Source organism: Filicampus tigris, chromosome 21 (genome assembly GCF_054856515.1).
Source record: "Filicampus tigris isolate MCC_2025a chromosome 21, RoL_Ftig_1.0, whole genome shotgun sequence".
NCBI lineage: Eukaryota > Metazoa > Chordata > Actinopteri > Syngnathiformes > Syngnathidae > Filicampus > Filicampus tigris.
This window is the reverse complement of record NC_141237.1, coordinates 12816662-12838747: the sequence shown is the minus strand read 5'-3', so window position 1 is coordinate 12838747 and position 22086 is coordinate 12816662. Positions and strand designations below refer to the sequence as shown.

Sequence of the window (22086 nt, the reverse complement as noted above, 5' to 3'; positions counted from 1 at the left end):
ATCATTGGCTGCTATGAGCATAAAAGGAGAGAAGCTCGTAGTGTGGCCCGCATCCTCCCCTGACCTCAAGCCTGTTCATAACCTTGCTCGAAAATGTCGAGCATCTTCAAGCAAAGGTCTATGAGGGTGGGAGGCAGTTCACGTCCAAGCAGCTGCTTCGGGAGGCTATTCAGGATTTTGTCGTATGTTTTTAAGACACTTTTAACCCAGGTTCATTCAGTCGTCAAATTTTAAATGTGGTCTCTCCCTATTTATGTCTCTGGGGCGTATGTCACACGATGGCGTCGCTAGACCCCTTTTACACGTGTTAATGAGCTGTGCCCCGTATCAGGTGCGAATCGGCCATCGGACTGAACCGTACGCCGGAGTGAGAGGAAAGAAATGCTATGCATTTGTTGATATGTCACAGACCCCTGCAGTTTCCCCTACATTTATTAATTTGCGACCGGCTAATATATCAACGACATAACCCTCAAAAGTCATTACAACATACGTTGGGGGCGTCGACGGAGTAACATTTCCCCCCCACCAGCAGGCTTGCTGAATAGCACGTCAAAAAGAGGCTAACTTTGTGTTGAGGGAGCGCAAAATAAGAAGAAAACAAGAGGATGAAGAAAAGAGCAAAGAGGTGGTACGTGGTAAGTCTTCTTTTGGATTCATGAGAAAAGTGCCAGTTTGAGCGAGCCTCGCCAAACATTACAAAAGTTGCCACTTACATTAAAGCAGCAGACTCACAAATGTGACAAAACAATATGTAATTTTCGATTTGAATTTGTTTACACGAACCAGTTCTGTGCACATCACTATTGCATTTATGTAGATTTTCCACTAGAGGGCAGTGTCGCTCTGCTGGCTGTTATTATATTTATACCCTGAACCTGTGGCTGTGCTCTCATACTGCCTTTGCATCTATGAATGAATCTCTCGTGGTAAAGCACAACTGCACTGTTTAACGAAAATGAAATGAGGCCTTAAAAAAAAAAAAAAAGTGGTGCATTATCTGACAGAGGCACATAGGTGCCAACGTTTATGGCCGTGACTGCATATAGTTAAGTTTCGATTGACATTATCAGAGTGTTATTAATACAAACAATATGTTAAGAATTGCATACTGAAGCGTTTATCTAATATTTTGGTGACAGCTACATAAGGGAAGCAAGTACAATATTCAAAACATGGTGCATAAAGGAGCTTTTGTACTCGATCTTACTGTGCAGGTATTCCATATATTGTGGTTGATTGTACATGTAAATTCCCCTTTTTAATAGTGTGTGATGACTTATTCATGTGTTCATAACAATAGCTTATTGCATTTCATTTTGTGAGATCAGAAGGTTTTTGAGTCATTGACGTTTTTATGTCAATTATTTGCATTTTGGGAGCAGGACAGTGATCCATCTTGAGAATTGCTAACTAATCATAATGTCTCATCATGCTAAGCAGATGCATAATGCATAAAACACACAAATACATTTATTGAGCTCCTACATTGTTGTTGATCTCTCCACATCCACATGTAATATAGAATAGCTCAGTTACGCTGGGCTTCTTGTCAGAGATGTATTGCACTCTCAGACTTTGGCCGGCGGCCGCATGCAGTGTGTGCAGTACTTTGAGGGTGTTATGCAGTAGCTAATGGGAAAGGCTACGCCTTGTGATCCGAGCTTGAAGCCCATTCAGGCGTGATAATAAAGTGCTCATATAAAACTTTAAATTTCCTGCCGCCTATCAAAATGGTGCCTTGGTATTGCATCTTTTGTTATCTTTGCTTAAAAAAAACAACAAACAAACACATTCCTCAGTTTTCTAGGATCATAAGCAGTGTCTGCTTAGTGTTTGGAATTTAATAGATTTTTTTAAAATGATTTTATCCCAATTTAGTTGGATTTTCTTTTTGTTTTTTTCTAAACAAGTCAGGATTGACTCATGGCTCAAACGCCTGTTGTCAATTTTGTGATTCAGCTCCTTGATACAGAGCAGCAAGACGGACAACAAATATTATTACTATTATTGCATCATTTTTCGAAGATTTGTGTGGGGTTTACAAAAAAAGTGGGAAAACATTATTTTTCAATGCATTTCCATTGCTGTGAATTATAAGTGTATTTTTACTATTTGTGGGTCGGACCACTCCCCTTTCCCCACGAATAATGGGGGTCCTCTGTATAATTTTAAGTAAATGAGTTCTTGCACTCAATGATGTTGTTGTCAATGTTTCGATTGAAACAAATCAAAATAGGCGTTGTGTTTGCATGATAAACAGCAATGTGCATTGATTCCACTGCAAACGAGCCGATTAGCTCACACTTGCATGGCAGCTGGCAGCTGCTGCCTGTTACTTGATTGGTTTCATTTTCTGTGACTTGGTTTACTGATAAAACGTCCTTTCGTCTGTTTGTTGTTAAACTACCACCCAAAGAACAGGAAGAGAAGTGCGGGTGCAAAATAATTTACTTACTTTTAATTCAGTGATTCATTGAAAACGGTGATCCGAACGAGTTTTTTTGGCTGTGTTTTCCTTGAGAGTGCTCTGACTATCTAGCTGTCAAAAAAATATTATGAGGGCTCATCATTGTTATTCGCCATGAGGGTTATTGTGGTGATGGCTTAAGTAAGGAAAAAAAACACATGGGCTTTTTGAGTCTTATAATGTGAAGTTTGACTTCTAATTTGTGTTGCCCCTGCTTATTTTTTTTTCCTTTCATCCCTCGTCAAATCATGGCAGACTATTGTGCACTTTCTCAGTCCCCGGAGTCAATTCGTTTTTTGCTCCAAATAGAAAGTTGCGCGGTTGTGACTTTTATCCTCTGGTGGCTTCATCCTAAGGATGAAAGGTGAAAATGAGAAATTATCTCTTCTGGAAGCACCTGTCAGCTGTCACCACAGTGGCCCGTGGAGCAAATCATCCATCTATGCCAAGTCTCCTCTGTCAGCATTTCGGCTCCAAACACTGTTTGGAAATACACGTGACTAGAAAGATGAGGAGGAAGAGAACACTTAAAAAAAAAAAAAAAAAATTGTGACAGGGGAGCCTGTTGGAATGTATTTGGATGCTCAGTACCAGTGAAGTGTAGAAGTTTACTTAAATACTTTAATTATAGTGGGGGGAAGCATTTCCTTAATGAGTGTTTGAGCTTAACAATTATTAGGCATTCTGCATCTTTGCCCAGGGCATTGTGACAGCCATTTTATGCTGTGCTGCTGCACTAATAAGTACCATATGGAACCTCAGAAGCAAAAAAAAAACATTCTATTCCAGGATTGAGTGATGAAATCCGATATAATGGAATGAATGTCTGTTCCAGCAACACACATACTGATATTTAACAATTTTTAAAATATGTGAGCTCATGCATGAGAAGAAAAAATTGGACTGGATTTATAACTTGATAACTACATATAATAATAAGATATGATATACAGCAATTTTATTTTGTTATTTTCAATTATATATATATATATATATATATATATATAACTGCTCTCTAGCGATTACAATTTTTAAAATAATTAATCGCAACATTTTCATCATATTTTCCAACTACAATTTTTTACAAAGCTTGGAACCGATATTTAATCGAGTAAAATCATGGAATTAATGCGGAAAAAAAGACTTCGATCCAAAGACTGTTCTAATAGCTTTCTTTGATCCTTGAACACGATTATTTTCCTGTAAAATACTACAGTCGAATGATACGCCAAAGACGTACCACTAATATGGTATTTGAATTTGGCTGTGCAAAGTGTGAAAATTATTTTGGATTACTCCAATCAAGCAACTTTTTAAAGTAAAACCACATAAAAGTACGTCTTTGCGACAGTGACCCTCCTCTAAGTTTGGCTGCACAGTGAGCAGAGGTCAACTGCTACAGGAAGTAAATAAAACTGAGTCAACTGAGTTAATTTTTTTAGTGCGTTATGAAATTTAAATTAATCTCCATAGTTAATGCTTTAACTTTGACAGTCCTAATTTATTTATTTATTTATATGTATGTACGGTATGTATATTATGATATCGATACCTCAACAGTTGTGAGTCTCCTCCCCTTAACCAAACTTCGATTGTAGCACTTGACCTGTGGGAGGCTGCATAGTTCCACAGGACATCCAGACAGGTTTTTTTTTTTTTTAGTAATGTGATTGAAATCTCTTCTCGTCAACTTGTATTGTGGTATGGTAAATGAATTCAGGTGGCTTCGTAATTGGCTACCGTGCCGTTACGTCACATTAACAAACTGAGGTCTCGTGGTCTAGATTTTGTGCGACTTTTGTGGGACGTTCCCATAAATGGTGCTCAAATTCCAAATTGTATGACATTTAGTGTTTTTAACGACCACTGAATGTTGCTGAAAAGGAACTGAGAGCGATTCGCATTTCTCAGCTGTAGTGGGTGTTGAGGCCTGATGTTGGTGTCAAGTTGCCAGGGAGCTTCTTCAGACAGACTTTTACAGCCTAGACGGGCGCGTTTACTAGCGATGACAGCCACTCCGACCAATTCACATTGTCTGTGCTGAATTCCTCCTTGTGTGCCAACACTGCCATCGCAGCTATCACCGGGACAACACGTGGCTCGTTTTAGTAGGGATGAATACTCACTTGACAGATCTACAGCTGGACCGCATGTACGGCTGCAAATCCACACATCGGCTTCGATGGCTCTTAATCAGCTTGACGGGCGCTGTGATTCCCGCTTCCACTGCCAGGGTTCACTTTCTGAACGTTTGCAAGCAGACAACCAGTAATTAGATTAGGGATTAAGGTGCGAGTGTGTGTATCAGTGGGTTCACATCCGCTCTCCATCACTGTAATCGGAATGGATGAGTCAACTCCTAAATCGTCTCGGTTTACGTTCATCAACATGAGGATTGTGCCTAATAACACATGAGATGAAATAACTCCTGCCTTTCTTTACGGGACCGTCCACATCTGTTTACAATATCCAACAACTGCTCTTTTTGTTATTATTATACTACAGTATATGTGTTGTGCACGCGCTGGGTTTGACATGGACTGATTTAGGTTTGACTGGATGCAGACTCATTTCTTCATCCACGCACACACACACACAAACTGTACGTCAAGTATTTCCACTTGCTCAGGTGAAGGACACATTAGCCTTTATTGTCGCTTTCTTGACAATGCTAGGAAACTGCGTAAAAGGAAGAGGTGGATAAAAACAATATAACAGAACACAGAGATAGATAATAAAATAAAAATGCTACTTTTTGTCTAAGCAACTTTGTACTCTGACAATGTCTAAAAAGGCTTATGGAGACATCCATAAAGTACAGTACTGTCTGTCTTTTGAAGTACATGCAAAGAAAACAAAATAATACCCCCAGGTACTAAAACAGCTGTCCTTCAGCAGTCCTTCTACTCTACTGGGAACACTTCTCCTAAGATTTTTGTGTGTCTTTGGTAATTCTTGCCCGGTTACCTTGAAAAACAGTTATTTCCATGGACCTTGCTTTGTGCCCTTGGTGCACAAAATATTGTTCACCTAACTGCAATATTTAAAGCATAGAAATGTCCAACATGTCATTTGTCTGTCTCTGTTAAAATCATGAATTAGCAATACAAATAGGCTTATTCTACACTGATATTTTACTTGATTATTAATTAGCTGGTCCTAATTTTGATAAATTTAACACTTTGTCCTATTGGAGTTGAGTTAATAAAGTTTCGAGTTTTAATTCAATTTAAGTTCTTTTAGGGAAGCACCCCTGGAAACAGTTAAAATGGTTGCTCTAAACGAAAAAAGTCAACTTTCTGTATCAGGCCAATTAAACATTTTGTGTGGGTTGTACTCATGATAGACGTGCATACCAAAATATATGTTGCTATAATGGCGAATTTCAGGGACTGGAGTTAGAGAAGCCTCCTTCTCTATTTCTCCATTTTCCTCGAAATGGCTGAAATGTTGTCTTTTTTTTCCCCTTTTTTAAATGGAGGTGTTAAGAACAGAAAACCACTTAATTTGGTGATGTATTTGGCTTATATTAATAGTTAACGATAAGTATAAATATTTCAATGGCTATGTGTCCGCTGAACCCGCCAAATGCAAGGATCCACTCTAAAATATGTTGTTTCAAAATAAAATAAAAAAAATCACAATTTGAATATGCAGTAAAAAAATTGAAATTTTAAAGATTAATTTAGCTTTTCGATAAATGCTAAAATAATAAAACATGGGCTAAAGTTCTGTTCTGTAGAGATGCTAATGCAGGCGCTCAGCAATGAGGCAACTCCTATGTGATGTTTTGTTAATTTTCATCACAGAGACCAGCTGCTCTCACACATCTGGGGTACCAAAGATGCACCTACAGATGCGTTTGAGCTGCATCTAGTTGGAGCTATTGAATAATTGCGGGTAACTTAACTACACAAGCGTCACATCACCATATTCAAAAGTAGGTTGTGATATCGCGATATTCAAAGTGCCACGATATATCGTCATCGTCATGTCACGATATTAATAGCAGCAAATGTGTTTAAACGCCCAAGTTGTTTTCCATTTCTGCAGTTCCAGCACCCTCTGGTGGGGTAGTTCATTAGTGCAGTTTAATTTGATGCCACCTCCAGTATGTTTAAGACGCACGCTAATCGCCGATAGGAGCGCATGACTGGCCATTTGGACCTTTTTATTGTTCTCCTTTAAAGTGTAAATTCCCGACTGGGTGACTACCGTGACGTGAGGTCGTTTTTTTTCTCAAATTTAAAGTGTACTTTTATCTTTTTCAGGGATTTGAATGATATTCACAAGACTCAAGAAAAAGACACGTAGCAAATTTCCACACGGCCACCGTTCTCAGCGAATCACTCATCTTTGGTGTACAGAAGAACAGAAGAAGTCCAGGTGCGTAAAAACCTCCATACATCTAATCTGTATGGGTGCTCACTTAATGGGGGTTGTCATGGTTACCTGTGGTGGATTTCATTCATTTTTATTTTTTTGAAAATGCTTAAATTTAGTTAAATTTGTATTAGTTTAAATTAAATAAAACATTCTCGAGTGCAAGGCAATAAAAAAAAAATATCACAAATTATTGCGTAATAATATAAAGTAAACTACAATTTCCAAACAAGAGTTTGACCTTTCTTCTTCTGTACAGATGCACAGCAAAACCGAAATGAATACTGAATGTGAAAATGTGTTTAAACAAGTTCTGCTATTTTTGCCCTTAATACACCAACACACTTTAAAGGATGCAATATAAGAGCAACATTGGAATATTTTGTCTTTTTGATGAGTTGTGTTGTTTTGTTGGTAAAGTACATATGACTTCAGCGATATTTTATTATTTTGCTGCACTTTGCAGTGGTGTGCTGTTGCGTACAAAGAGGTGTTGCTAAATCAGCGGACCAAAAAAAAAAAAAGATATCAGCCCTCAGTATGATGAAGTGCAGGTCCGTGTATGAAAGCAGGTGAAACGTGGACATGGTCAGCCGGCAAATTAATCTTCAGAGATTCTTTCATCACATCTCATACAGATGTAAATGAATAATTTACATTTTGATGTGAAAATGAGCTCTAAATATACCACAAAGTATGATCCCAAAACATTTAAATATCATTTTGAGCTCCTCTTATATGGTACCCTTGCATCCTGGTCCATCTGTCCTTATTAATAAAAAATAATTGTCAATCCGACTTGGACCGTCCTCGTCTTTTTAAAGCGCTTACGTCCTTGTGTTCGATGTTCAATAGAATAATTATTGCAAAATAAAGGCAATGTTATTTTAAGAGGACACGAAGGACTTCCACTTACTGGTTGTTTAATTCAGCGTACGTCGGCGCTGACAGAGATTTTTACGCTGTAGAGATGACCCTGACAAGGACATACTTGCACGCAAAGGGATGCAGTATGTACTTAAATGTTAACAAAACAAAATTGCTATCCACGGACGGACGGTTCCGTCCCTGGGAGTAAATGTTGCAAGATGCATAAACTCATTCATGTTGCCCCTCAGAGGGTGAGAACAAACAGATTCATTTAGGTAGAGAGATACACAATCTTCTGTACAGCCATTTAGGAGAGAAAAACATCTTAGTGTCTCACTTTTTGTAACGTTTTCTTATAGCTGAGAGTAATTTACAATGCACCTATGCCCTCAGCCAGGAAATGCAACATCTGAAAGTTCCTATACATTCCTTTCCTGGCATTAATTCAACAACGCCATGACAGGATAACATTCACATACCGTACACAATCGTGAGACAAAAGAAGAATGCACTTTATAAGACGGGTCTGGAGAGCGTCTTTGTGCTCTGATCACGCGTGACCTTGATCTTCACTTTTCGGAGCACTTCTTGTTTGATTGGGAGCGCGATTGTGATTCTCGGTCTTCGTCCTTCACAAGAATGATGTCACCATCTTCCAGGTTCCACTTGTTGCATGTTTATATTTAGTGCACAAATACATGTTTTTTAATTTTTTTTATTATTCAATCCAATTTAAAGTCAGTCAGATAGAAGTCCAATGTTAGACTTTTTGCTTTCATAGGCACCTTTACTTCACACAAGCTCTTTCCATCTATCCGTCTGGCACCCCTTTAATGGAAGTGTTGGGCTATTTGCTTTCATCCTATCCAACGATGACAGGCCCGCAGAGCCTGGAAAAGGAGTAATGTGACTCACGGAGGTCATGTTGAAAGCCAAAGCCAAAGAGATTTCACCCCCATTTTGACATTTACACACAGCTATTTTGTTTGTTTTATTTAAAACATACTTTTACTCATGTCTTGCAATATGACTTTGTCCTTGTCACAGTATTCTAGTAAAATAAAACCGTTTTCTCTCAATATTAATTTGTAGGGAAATGTCCTTTTTTTGTGATTTAATCTAATGTGAATGGTTAAATTAGCGAGTGGTTTCATGCACGTGCCATTCTTTTACAGTCTGCAAGTGGATGGGGGAAGTGCAACATTTGACCAAACATCATTATTACATCAGAGCCAAAAAGGTAAGCAGAGCTGATTGAATTTTGTTGGATGCTTCTGATATATGGCGCATATTTGATTCGTCTGTGAAGTTGTCGATGCAGTGGTTGTAGGACATATTTGTGTTTGGTGATGACTCTGCACAGGTCCGCATAATAATTGCTAAGTGTAATTCAGGGGCTTTGTGCTTCCCCCACAAAGGAAAATAGAGTCCACGCTGTCCTGTAGGGACTCCTGTGCTCCCGAACAGTCGATTTTGGGGGAGAGTTTGTGGGGGAGACTCTGTATGAAAAGTGCCCCATCGTTATGTTGTTTTGATTGATTCGATTAAAACACAAGTGGACTTCCTTGACTACACTGCTTGCGGATTCTAACCTCGAGAACCAGCGCTAATTAAAATGAATTAATTTATAAGTTGTGGTGGAAAAACCCTCGCCCAAGTCTCCCCTTCTCTTGTCAACATCACTCGTTACTCAAGAGAAAAATGGCGAATGTGTCCCCTACGGAACAAGTGCGCAGTTGATGAATGTCTGCGTTTCCAATTCTTTCTAATGAGTTCCTCTTCCATATTGCGGGCTCATTAGGAGAAAGGGGATCTCTGCATTACTGAGAATAATAGGAAATGATAATACCCCGGTAATGGCTGGGATAATTGTCCTTTAACGCACATTCAGCGTGCTATTTCTGTCCTGCTGATTCCATTATGTTTTCCTTTATGGGGCATATACGAGAGTCATTTCTGTGATATCTAAAGAGACACATTGAACCAAAGTATGCGTATTTGGTTATCTTATGTTACCCATGTCACAGAACCCGGAAAAAGTACTATGACTTCACAGACAAGATATCCCCCCCCTCCATATGTATTATAATAATTATGTACAGTATGTATATCCATTTGAACCACTTATCCTCAGCAGGGTCGTGGGTGCACTGAAGCCTATCCCAGCTGTAGGTAGGCGGGGTTTATATGTATACATATCACATGTGTGATGTTATCCTGTAACTTAAGATGGCACTGAAGAGAATACATTTCTCTCTGCAACAGAGGCGGAGCCAGAAGGTGGCTCATGGGTGGGCCTGGAAAAATCTGGGTGCTCCTAAATATTTCTCTCATATATTCAAATAAAATGACAAACTGAATATGAAGTGCCGATCTTCCTGAGACAACCACAATTATGCCATTCTAAATATTCAATACAAATTTTGAAAAAACCACAACAAAATGCAAATTAAAAGATAATTTAATAATAATTCAAAATAATAATAAAAATCATGAATCTCACAGGGTGGGCAGTCTCTCAATCTGGGTGGGTCTGTGCACACCCAGGCCCACCCATGGCTCCGCCCCTGCTCTGCAAATAGTCCCTGTTGCAGGTGTAGTCAGACACTAATGAACAGTTATTGCACATCATTTGCTACTTTTATCTCCTCCTGTCTTACATCAGTTGAAACCCCAATATAGGTGAGGCAAAAAACATGGTTTTGATGGGCTATCAAAAAATATTTCATATATCTATTTCAAAAAATATCATTTTAAACTCAAACATTGGTTTTATGAATGTATACATTCTGTATTTGCGTGCTGCTGCATGTGCCTTGAGATGATTACAATGCTCAGGATGGTGCCAGTTGTCCCGCACTGTGGATTACACACTCCTTCCATAAGTGGCTTTATTTTATTTTTTTTATCAAGTCAACCATGGCAAGATTTTGCATAGCTGTCTTCACTTCAATTGAATTTTGTTGCAATAAAACTACTGCCTGCTAATGTACTATCTTCTTCAGACAGACAAACCAGAAGACAGCATTCTTTTGTGTAGAACTGTGTCCACATAGGTGCTTGTCCTTTGCAGGCTCCAGCTTCCTCATTTTGACATTAATTAAATCTTCAAACTGCCCTTGGGCCAGAGACCTCATGCCTCCAAACGTTCAATTCCCATGATTGAATTTCACAGAGTTCATCTCTTTCTCTAGACCTTTAACGGTGCCCACTCACCAATGGCGATGGAAAGACAAAGGACTGTACATGCATCACGGGACAAAAGGGGTGGACAAAGACAAATATCATAAGCGAGAGTTTTAGCCTGAACAACAAAAAAGATGAGGAGCTGATCCCCTGGGACTAAACTGCTCCATTTCATGATGTCATTCAGTCCATTGATGAACTGAAAGACTTTTTGAAAGACTAGACTCCTTGCACACTTTGTCATGTGGCTATGGTGCATTGCAACACTGTGTTGCTGTCAGAAACTTGAGAAGTCAGTGATCACGGACAAAATATTTCCTTAAACATTTTTCTATTAAAGCAACACTGTGTCATGTCAATTTTTGTTGAGTATGGCGACGCCATGTGGACAAAGGCGGTAGTGTTTTGACAAAAGCCAACCACCTTTCCCATGCGCGCCAGCGCGTAGCGTCGTGACATCCTGAGCTCTTGCTGGCCTGCAAGTTGGACTGAATTACATTTCTATTTCCAGTGGCTGTGTGAAAGATGAATAGCGATGATGCAATGAATCTAATACTTTTGTTTGTATTGGGGCTTCTGCCGTGACACCAGTAATAGCGCGTAGACGTTCAAATCGACATCCGTCCTTATAGCAAAAGGAGGAAGTGAGTATGCCGTAAAGCAATTCAGGACATTTGTATTTTTTTAAAATTTTGTATGCCAGGGTGGATCCCATCCTCCTCAAAGTTTCTTAGTGCCAGAAAAAATGATACAGACCCCCCCCAGGGCATGACAAAAGTCCCATTCAACTACTTGCAAGTCAATGTTTCATCAAAAGAGTTAATACATTTTTTTTATTAAGGTCGATTTCTTGCCCAGTGCTGCTTTAAACGCTACTTTGAAATTCTGACTGTTTTAAAACCAGAGATTACCGGTATACATTTTTGCAATTGAATTTTTACTCAATATTATAACCTCTGTTAAAAATCAGGACCGTGTGTGGAAGCCAAACCCTCCTTTTAATCCCTGACTGCTTTAAAACCTGAGGTCGCAAATCCTGACAGCAGAATTTTTCATCTTTCAATTTTGGGACAGCTGTCAAAAATCATGACCGCTTGGAAATAAATCATCTTTGAAACCTCAAATGTTTCTTTGAAAGCCCTACTGATTAGTAACTGCAGCTGTTTACGGGGGTTAGTCGGTGTCACCGTCCCCCACCAGCCCCCCCCCCCTTGACCTTGGACACAGGGGTTTTGGGATCCAGGACTGAAGTTTTTGACCAAAGATTGTAGCCACTGTTGAAAATGGGCACACTACTTGGCAGCTAAACTCACCTTTTAAACCCTACTTTGAAAAGCTGACATTTTTAAAACCCGACGTCACAGGTTCTTGTATTTGAATTTTTCCTCAATTTTATAAAGACTGTTAAAAATCATGACCCTGCGTGGAAGCCAAACCGTCCTTTTAATCTCTGACTACTTTAAAACACGAGGTCCACATCCTGACAGCTCAATTTTTCAACTGAGTTTTGGGACTGCTGTCAAAAATCGTGACTGCTTGGAGATTCACTTTACAGTTCCACTGAAGCATAGTGTCTGAGCGCGTAGCCAGGTTTCCGTGAGTAATAAAATGCAACAATTCAGAATTTAGCGATTTCCCATTAGTTGTTGCTCCAAATCATCCATTCTGTGTGTCAAGTCTGGAGTCGGAGGTAGAGTGGATTTGCAGCGAAGTTTGAGTGGTTAGCATTACCTTAGCCTAGCCACGTAGCTCATCTTGGCAGCTCTGCTCTTGTTCACGTTGCCTCCGCCACCTAAGGCGATTTACAGACCTGACAACAATCCACGCAGGTCCAGGATTATCTCGTCCGGGATGTTGAAAGTGCGATTAAAAAGTCGCTCAAACTCGTCAATTTGTACTGTAATACAACTTAACCCAATGTCGAAAAGGAATATGCACGGCTCGTTTGTCATCACACTCCAACAAGAAAGCCCGCCAGGCTTATATTGCACTGGGGGGAACCTTAAACCCTGTCTGCGTGTATTAGTCTCTGTTGCATGGCCAGACTGAAAAAATCAAATCATAATATTCTGATATGGTTCAGGGGGTTGGTATTGTCGTATCAGGCCCACGGGCCGTAGTTTGGGGACCTCTGACTTGAATGCTCCTTTCGAAGGTCTTATGATTGGCACCTCCAGCTGTCTATGTGCCACAGTGGTTTACACACTGTAAAGTCACCTGTTCAAAAGTGAATTTGGCTTGGCCAAAATTCTAACCACTCTCTTATTTTTGTGAATACTTTTATTTGAATATTAGAAAGCAACTTAAATGCTGCAAATGTTAAGAAACTTCAGGACTTGTATTCAAGTTGTATTCAGTATTCCAAGGCGACTAACTTCTATCAAAGTTATTTTCTGTTGAGATGCTTTTATTTGTCCTCAAGAACCGGTTTCAGCTACTCTATTCAACACCGGACTAGACTCTATATCTGATTAATTTCATGTTATCTTACTTGAAAAATCAACTCAATCTTATGAATTTAAAGTTTGGGTGTTTACATTTGGATTTGATACAATTCTACGGGCCCAAGTAGTGGTTTGGAAAATGTAGACTTTGCTGGAGAAGCATTACTAGCTTAACACAATACCAACAGAAAACACTTGCAGCAGTTTTAATTTGTTACCCTCCATTATGTTCATAGCATTTAATCTTTATTTCTTGTAAAACTTTATTCACCAATTTTCCTTTCAGCACTGCCTACTATTCCTTAGTGCTTCACTGATAAATTAACCGCTTAATAATTTTGTGCTGAGTTTAACAGTTCCCCGGTGGCACACATACTTCCTCCTAGTCAGTGACACTTATGGCCTCATCGTCCAATCCTTCTCCGACGTAGTGTGACAGCGGAAGTAGACTGTGGACCCCTCAAGGCCATGGCCGATACCGCTGCAGGGCCACAGTGAGGCTGAGGGATGACGCGGCGTCGTGGCTTGGATGGCTCATTGAGCGCGTTAGCTGAGGATGAGAAATGGCTGTGCGCTTTCACGGCTGGAATGGCCTTTGCCATTTTCCTTGTTTTCACTTGCTTCATTCATCCCAATTCTCACTACTCCTACTGCTTTTCTTCTCCCATTTATCACCTTCAGCACTCCCATCAGGTCGACATACAGTATGTGTGAGAGGGAGTGTATTTCACTTGCTGCTATCTGTCAGCAAAGGTGAGTGGAGGTGTGTCTCCAGTGGTTGTTTTCAAGTTGTGGGATGACCTAAGGCTTGAAAAGTGCTGAGATGAGGCTGCATGACGAATCGCTTGGTGGAAAAGCTCAAATTTCAGTCCACAAAGCTCAATTTACTGTTGATGTTGTTGGGTTTTTTTGTCAAGGAAAACATTAATGTTTTATGTGGGTGAATTCATACAAGAAAATAACAATGATTTGACTAAAAGTTGAATTTTGTTGAGAAAAGTCATGCTGTCAAGTTTTTTGGGCAGGAAAGTTTTAATGTTACAGGAATTAAGTCCTCCTTTTGTGGAGAAAAAAAGTCAAAGGTGGCCACAAAAGTATTTTGTCTAGATTAAAGTGTACAAGAATAAAGTTATGACTTTGTTTGTTGATAAATTGTTAAAATAAAATAAAGTGATTTGTATTTTTGGGGGGATTCAAAAAAGTTGCACTGACACAGCTATATTGTTATGAGAATGGATTATTTTTCTGTTAGCAAAATATCCTAACCTTATGAAATAATCACAATTTGTCCTCTCCAAAATAGGTTAATTTGTCAGCAAAAAGTTGGAATGGGATTAAAGGTGGATTTTGTCAACAAATCACATATCATATTTTCATAAAAAGAAAAGGTAATTCATTCATTTATTTTGGAAAAAAAAAATGCATTATGAGAATGAAGTCTCACTAGAAGCTGACATCACAGGGATTAGTATTCCCATTAACGTTGTGCCTTCGTAAGATAAAAGCAGCCTTTCAGCATCTTTCATCATGGCAGTACTTTGAAAATATTTGGTCACTCCGGCGCATGGACGAGCAAAAACATGTCTTCAAAAGCCTAAATAATGAAACTCACGCACGCACACACACATACACACGCGCAAGGACCAGGAGAAATAAAGGAGGCAGCCTGAAGTTTATATGGGGTTGCCAAGCAACTTGAATTGGCTTCCCTCACATCAAAACAAAAATGCCAAAACAACATACACACGCACACATACACAAACTGTACAGTACACAAAGCATAGATTTGATTCCATTTGTATGAGGCTTCTTCCGAGAGAAACAATCATCCATCACTGTGCCTTACGGCGCCTTGAGATACACTTCTTTTTTTTGTTTGTTTTTTTGTTTGTATTTTGTTTTTTTTAAGGATGAAAACTTGCCCGCTCGCTGCACCTCTCACAGCTGAAGACTCTGAAACGTAGCCGGAGCTCCACGGGTTACGACTTTGGCCGTGAGCAAGTAACACATCTATTGTGCACGCGAGCCAAGCATGCAGTGAGAAAGAAAGGCTGAAATTCCTGACGTGAAAAGGAAAAGTTGTGCGAGGTCAAAGCAGATGTGAGTGCGCGCGCACATTTGCCAAAAGATGTTCTTCAACTGAAATCTAACTGCCTCCTAACGCATCATTCAGCATTACACCTACAAAATAGAATTACAGTATGCATTATTTACAATGACCATCACTCCGTCCTTATTCATAAAAATAATCATCCTCCAATCCTGTCTATCCTAGTCCTTTTAAAGCACTTCCGTCCTTACAACCGCCCCCCCCTAAAAAAAAAAAAAAAATACACCAGTGCACGACGTGACATTATCGAAATTGTATTAGCTGGCTAACTTCCTATTCACATCCACTTTGCGGCTGGGTGTATCTTGACGTGTTTGCAGCTGTTTAAGTGTCACCCAAGATAACATTTAGCCAAGATTGCGTTATAACGTAATACTATTGCGTTTTATTGCAAAACTTTTCCATTATGATGCAACAAGTTTTCAGTTTTATTGCATTATTTTGCAATTAAAATAATTATTGCAAAATAACGCAGTGGTATTTATTTAGTAGGAGAGCTAAAGACTTCCACTTCTGGGTTGTAGCTTTAAAGCGGAAGTCAACCCAAACCTTGTTTTTCAAGGATATGATCTATGCAAGCCTACTAGTTGAAACAAGGCATTCTGATAAATACTGCGTTTGTGGAATAAGAGTTAATCCACCCGTTTTTAGCCAGCTCTGGGGGCGGCCATTTTGTCACTTCTGTCGACTGAAAATGACATCACAACAGCTCAGGGCTCAGGTAACGACCAATCATGGCTCAGCTTCAGAAAACAGGTCAGCCGTGATTGGTCGTTACCTGTGACAAAATGGCCGCCGCAGGAGATGGCTAAAAACGGGTGGATTAACTCTTATTCCACAAATGCAATATGAATCAGAATGCCGTGTTTCAACTAGTGGGCTTGCATAGGACATATTTTTGAAAAAAATATGCTTGAGTGCATTTCCGCTTTAACTAGTTAAATAGTTTAACTGTGGTAGTTCAGTTGAATAATATTGTTTGAATGTGCAAAAAAAAGTGACTCCAAAATTCACACCAGTTTTTCAGCATTTTGAAGTTGAGTTGATTTCCATTTTAAGTGTATGGCGCCGCTGGCATGAGCATGAATGACGATTTGCAGTGATTTTTATGCTGTAGAGATGTCCCAGACAAGGACATTCTTCACATTCAAAGGGATAAATGTTAACAGTTAGTTAAGAAAACAAAATTGCTATCCTCCTTTTCCCTTGTCGGTGAAATGGGCGCCCTGTGGTGTAATCAATGGTATTCCATGCTTTGAAACACTAGAGGGCAGACTATCCCTGTGAGTACAATGTTACTGCAGGGATGCACATGAAAAAGAAAAAAAAAAGGAGAACAGTAGTCTGTCTTTTTTAAAAGAACCCTACACAACATGTCATTCGGTACTTTACCCGATTAGGGACGATTACCGGGACGGACTAAAACCCACTTCTATCGTTGCTTCGTCCATCTTTTTTAAAAAACCTCTTGTCTTCTGTCCTCCGTCCCCAAAAAGGGTGTCCGTCCAGGACGGATGGACAGGAATGCCCGTCATTATATTAAATTGAGGGGAAAGTTGCATGTTTTTTAAGTAATAGTGCTATGTCAATTTTAGTCAAATATCTGCACACGCTTGAGGCACCACTGCTAGTTTTCTGCACGGACCCACCGCCCTCCTCACCTTTTGCTGTCGACGAGTGTTGTTCAAGCCAAAACGCGCGATTGGCACGTAATTGACTTCAAGCTCTATTATAGAGTGGTAAAGCCGACTAATCTGTCCACTTCCCGCTGAGCTCATACCTATTTGTGCTGGCTCGGCTGTAGTTATTATGCATGTGAAAATACTAAGAGGCCTCATTAACATACTTCCAATACAAATGTATGCAAAGCCGGTTTACTATATTAAAATCCACCGTGCATTGTCGCCATTACGATGTGTTGACTATTTCGCATCTCGACTTCCTTTGCGTCTCTCACGGCAGGGTAGCGAGTGCCGCAGGGGGAGGCCACTCACATCTCCACTGCAACATTAGAAGTCGGCACTTTATATGTGCGTACGAAGTATACAGCTTGCGCTGAAGCAGGTTGCCTTCTTCGACAATGAAACGTATTAACAGGCTGGTGCGCGCACACCAAGACACACTCACACCCACACACTTTGCGTTGCAACACTAAAGCTGCGCGTACGATTCTCGAGGAGTGTGGAGCCTGATGGTGGTCCATTCACTGAGGGATAAACAGGTAATTGAACCAGGGATGGAATGATTAAGGCACACAAAAGGACAAAAACACACTGCTGTCAATCATTTTTTTTTTCCTCTTGCTTCAAGTGACTCCAGTGTTGTTTTGATTATGAAACCGCCGTACACCAACAAAGTAGTTGCAGAAAAGGTTGGACAGGTTCAAGGCTAGCTTCCAGTGATTCTGTTGTCTGGAAACGCAATAACTCCAACGTTGAGGTTGTTGGCATCTCGTTGCGTTTTGCGCTTTGTTGGGGTGTGAGATGCCGAACAACACCGACTCAAGGCTTCTTTATACTCCCGCATCACATTGCATCACCTGAAATTTCCGGCTCTTTTCCGGTGCCTATTGTATATAGTGTTTTATGTTCATCTATTGATTCCATTTTGTTGTATTATGGTTGTTTGTATGTAAAGTGCTTTGTTACAGCTCTAGCTGTTATGAAATGCGTTATATAAATAAAAATGTATTGTATATTGTATTCCATTTTGTAATCCACAATACTGTATTATATAAATTACTCAAAATATTAAAATGAGTTCATCTTGAAAGTGTCGTTAGATCATTATCAATATTAGGTCGTAAAATAGGGCAATTATTACCAGTGAAGTAGACAGAAAACGGACCACACCTCGACAAGCGGTATCTTTCATTGTTGCTAAAGCAAGCCCGAGCTATGCTAATTTCAAGCACATACTTATATGGATTAACAATGACGCTTACTCACCGTAGCGAGAAGTGAAGCCACCGGCAGCCATCTTAGCCACTCGCTAAGGCTAGGTTCACACCTTCACACCTACGCTTATTGTAGGTGCTGTAGAAGGTGGATGGATGCAATTCCGCAGATTAAATGTGAAATATATAACAGTAAATATTCTTTCTTTTCATTTCTGTTGTTTTCGATCACATTGAAGAACCTGATAGTGACCTGAAATGGTAATTTTGGACGTTTATGGTAGAGGGGGCTTTTTGTACAGAGGCTCAACTGAAAAAGTTGCAATCGATTCAATGCCCTGAGAATGAAATGACACGAAGGAATGATAATGTTCATGGGCAACCAGACAAGATGTACTTTTTCTATAGTATTTGACACTGTAAAAAACCTTTGACCTCCTTGAGCTTTTATTTTAGTTGTTTAAAACATCTTGGCGTTACAATTTGTATATTAGCTAAATAGTTTGTGTGACCTCACCACAAACATCTAGATTTATTTTTAGCGTATAATTTAATAATTAAATTTAGATTGAACATTTACATTTATATTTAATATTTAGATTTCAGCATAGCGATATAGACATATAGACAACATGTGTGTTGAATAAAGTGTAACCGTTAATATTTAAAGAGTAATTCAACCCAAACATATTTTTTTCAAGAATATGTTCCCAGCAGGCCCACTAGCTGAAACACGGCATTCTGATTAATATTGCATTTGCTGAATATGAGTTAAGCAGCAAAACAACCAATCACGGCTCAGCTTCAGAAAACAGGCCAGCCGTGATTGGTCGTTACCTGAGCCCTGAGTAGTTGTGATGTAATTTTCAGTCGACAGAAGTGACAAAATGGCCGCCCCTAGAGAGGTCTAAAAACGAGTGGATTAACTCTTATTCCACAAATGCAATATTTATCAGAATGCTTTGTTTTAACTAGTGGGCTTGCATAGGACATATTCTTGAAAAAAATATGCTTGAGTGCATTCCCACTTTAACTAGTTAAATAGTTTAACTATGGTAGTTAAGTTATAATAATACAATAATATTGTTTGAATGTGCAAAAAAAGTGACTCAAAAATTCACACCAGTTTTTCAGCATTTTGAAGTTTGAAGCTACAAGTGAAAAAAATATCTATTTTCACCGTGAGCCACATTACAAACGGAACCTCATCTTCAGAGTCACACTTCCAAATCCCACCCATCTAACCACTGGTTGCTCCAGTGGTTCTCGCTGGCTTCGCTTCCCTCCTTGTCCACCTGCAGGACAGCTGTGCGCCGCTGGCTGCCACGTCTCCCCGAGGACGCGCCAAGAGGAGAAACGCATCGTCCACCCACAGATCCACGCGCACAAGTTGCACTGATGCGCGCGCCGAAAACATTCACGCTATCCTCCTACACGAGCTCTAGCTTGAGTAAAGTTGTCTTCCCCTCCTCTCTCTCGTTTGGGTCTTACACACCCTCACTCCTCCCATTCCATTTCTCTCCCCGGGGGGAGGCACATTGTCTCTGGCGCGGTGTCCGGTTTCAAGCCACGCTGCGCGGCGCGCTCTCCTGCGTGGGTCAGAAATAGAAGCAAGAGGTCCGGGAGGAGGTTCTGCTGTGAGACACTTTGGCTGAGGCTGAGCTTCTGTCCCGAGCAGACGCGGCGGCGCAAACTGAGGATATATGCATATTCATCTTTGTTCTTCTTCACTGCTCTACTGCACAGACAAGACACGCAGCGTGGATCTCAACTAAATGACTGCGAGTTGACCACCTCACCAGGTAAGAAAAGCAGTCTTCTATAATTTAATTGTCCTTTCCTTTTTCTGAGCATGGTAGGTAATGCAGCTGCATTTTTTTTTTTTAGCCATTTACTTTTCCCTCGTGCTTTAAATTGTGTACTTGGTTGAACTTGCATCATCCACTCAAGTCGCAAAAATGACATGCATTCATTTGGCACACTGGTGACTAAACAGCCGCACATCGCCTCAAATCCGTTTTTTAGAAGTTTTTAAACGAGGCTTCGCCGCTTGTGGCCACTTGGTGGCGCTGGCAGAGTGCCGGCTCCTCCAGCAGGTTTGACCCATTCAACAAATAGTGTTTCACTTCTGCTCCACTTTTCCATATGACAGTAGAGGATGGTTATGAGAAATTGACATGCGAAGGAGGCTGAAGTATTACTTGATATGTGAATAGATGAACATTTTCCACTGTTCTTTATTGTGGTTTTAGCAGCTTTGTGGAGTAATTTGCTTCAAAGTATTCCTTTTGATTTGCCTTATCTGTTTGAATGTTCTTCTGTTTGCATGTTCTGCATGCAAAAATGCAGCTGTTGCTTCATTGAATACACAAAGCGTAGTTTGTAACCTTTGAGGAAGCACGTGGATTGGATGGCATTTAAGGATTTAATCACACTTTTTTTTTTTTCTGAAATCACACAAACTATTATCTAAAATCTATTGAAGTGGTAACTTTTTTTAAATCAACTTTTAAACCACTAGCACTTCTCATGCTTATACACGGGATCAACATAAAAAAAAATCCCATTGTGCCATAATGCTTCCTGTCTGATTTTCTTTTTTAAAAAGAGCACTGTGCCTTCAACACCCGATTGAATAATGTCACCGATCTCAATGGCACCACACATGAGGCCTCGGAAAGTCACAGCAGCGACCACACACCGGACAACTGTTTCAGTGCCAGCCATCTATTAAAAGAAACTTTTGCACATCTATTTTTGTAATACGACACGTACTTTTTCCCCATTGTCCTCGCCGTGCTAGCGATAGTCAGCCTGCGCTAATATTACAACCTCAGACCCGTGAGGATGCCCAAGACACACATCCAGATGGTGGAATTAGCTTAGATTCCCAGTATCCTGGTCTTTATTAGATGCCGAAGAACAGAAAAATGCAAAGTTACAGCATGAAAGCACTGCATGAAAGTTGTCAAAATATGATGAGAAATCCTGGATGACTGTAATGCTCATTCCAGACTCGCGTTCCTTTGCATCATGCTAAATCAGCATGATGGATATTTGAGTCCCGACACATAAACACAGCAATTAGTTTCGCCGGGAGAATGCCTTGATGACAATGACCCTTGTGGCCGCGAGCTGTGCGGTCGCCATGACGACCACCTGAATGACGAGCCTATTGTGGCTGACCTTTGTGATGTGGCTTCCCTCGGGGGGGGGGGGGGGTTCCAGTCCCACTGGGAGTGAAAGTGGAGAGGCATTATCATGCACATGTAAACTAAACAGTCATTACCCTCTGGCCCCGTCAGTGCTCTTTTAAGGTCTTTTGGTGGCTTATTTATCTGACATATGCACCATGGGGCTGTGGGCTACTTTGTCTTAACCTACAAACACACACACACACACACACACACACACACACACATTCTAGCTTTGTCACCGCGCCAACGAGTTTGTTTTATCTTTTATTCGTAATGGTCCATTAACATTAGACGGGTTTTAATGGAACTCAAAGACGACTTTTCCCCAAATATGAAATACAAAAGACATTCAGCAGCTGGTTTATATGTGTGCAATGTTCCAAAGTGACATCGTCAATGCCTAATGGCCCAGCCTGTAATTTACATTAGAACTTCGAAGATTGGAAAACAATGCATTCAGTGATGCTGGTGTATTTAAAGTTCTCATTTAAAATCTGTTTTTTCTTATAGGAAAATAATGTAAAGTGAAT

At 40.1% G+C, this 22086-nt stretch overlaps 1 protein-coding gene across 4 annotated transcripts in view; it reads left to right on the top strand.

The window, feature by feature from the left end:
• The first annotated feature begins 265 nt into the window (after positions 1 to 265).
• The window catches only part of sema5a (sema domain, seven thrombospondin repeats (type 1 and type 1-like), transmembrane domain (TM) and short cytoplasmic domain, (semaphorin) 5A), a 136732-nt gene continuing 114911 nt past the window's right edge, over positions 266 to 22086 (top strand). The window contains exons 1-3 of one of the 4 annotated variants that reach the window (XR_015084291.1): positions 266 to 638; positions 6742 to 6856; positions 8899 to 8963. Coding sequence is in view for 1 of the 4 variants with exons in the window: in XM_086020966.1 (XP_085877092.1) it covers positions 6750 to 6856; positions 8899 to 8963 (172 nt within the window). In the remaining 3 variants the exon portion in view is untranslated. Of the gene's footprint in view, positions 639 to 6741; positions 6857 to 8898; positions 8964 to 19769; positions 20162 to 22086 lie in introns of those variants that run through there. The other 3 variants (XM_086020966.1, XM_086020968.1, XM_086020967.1) reach the window with 3 other exon arrangements.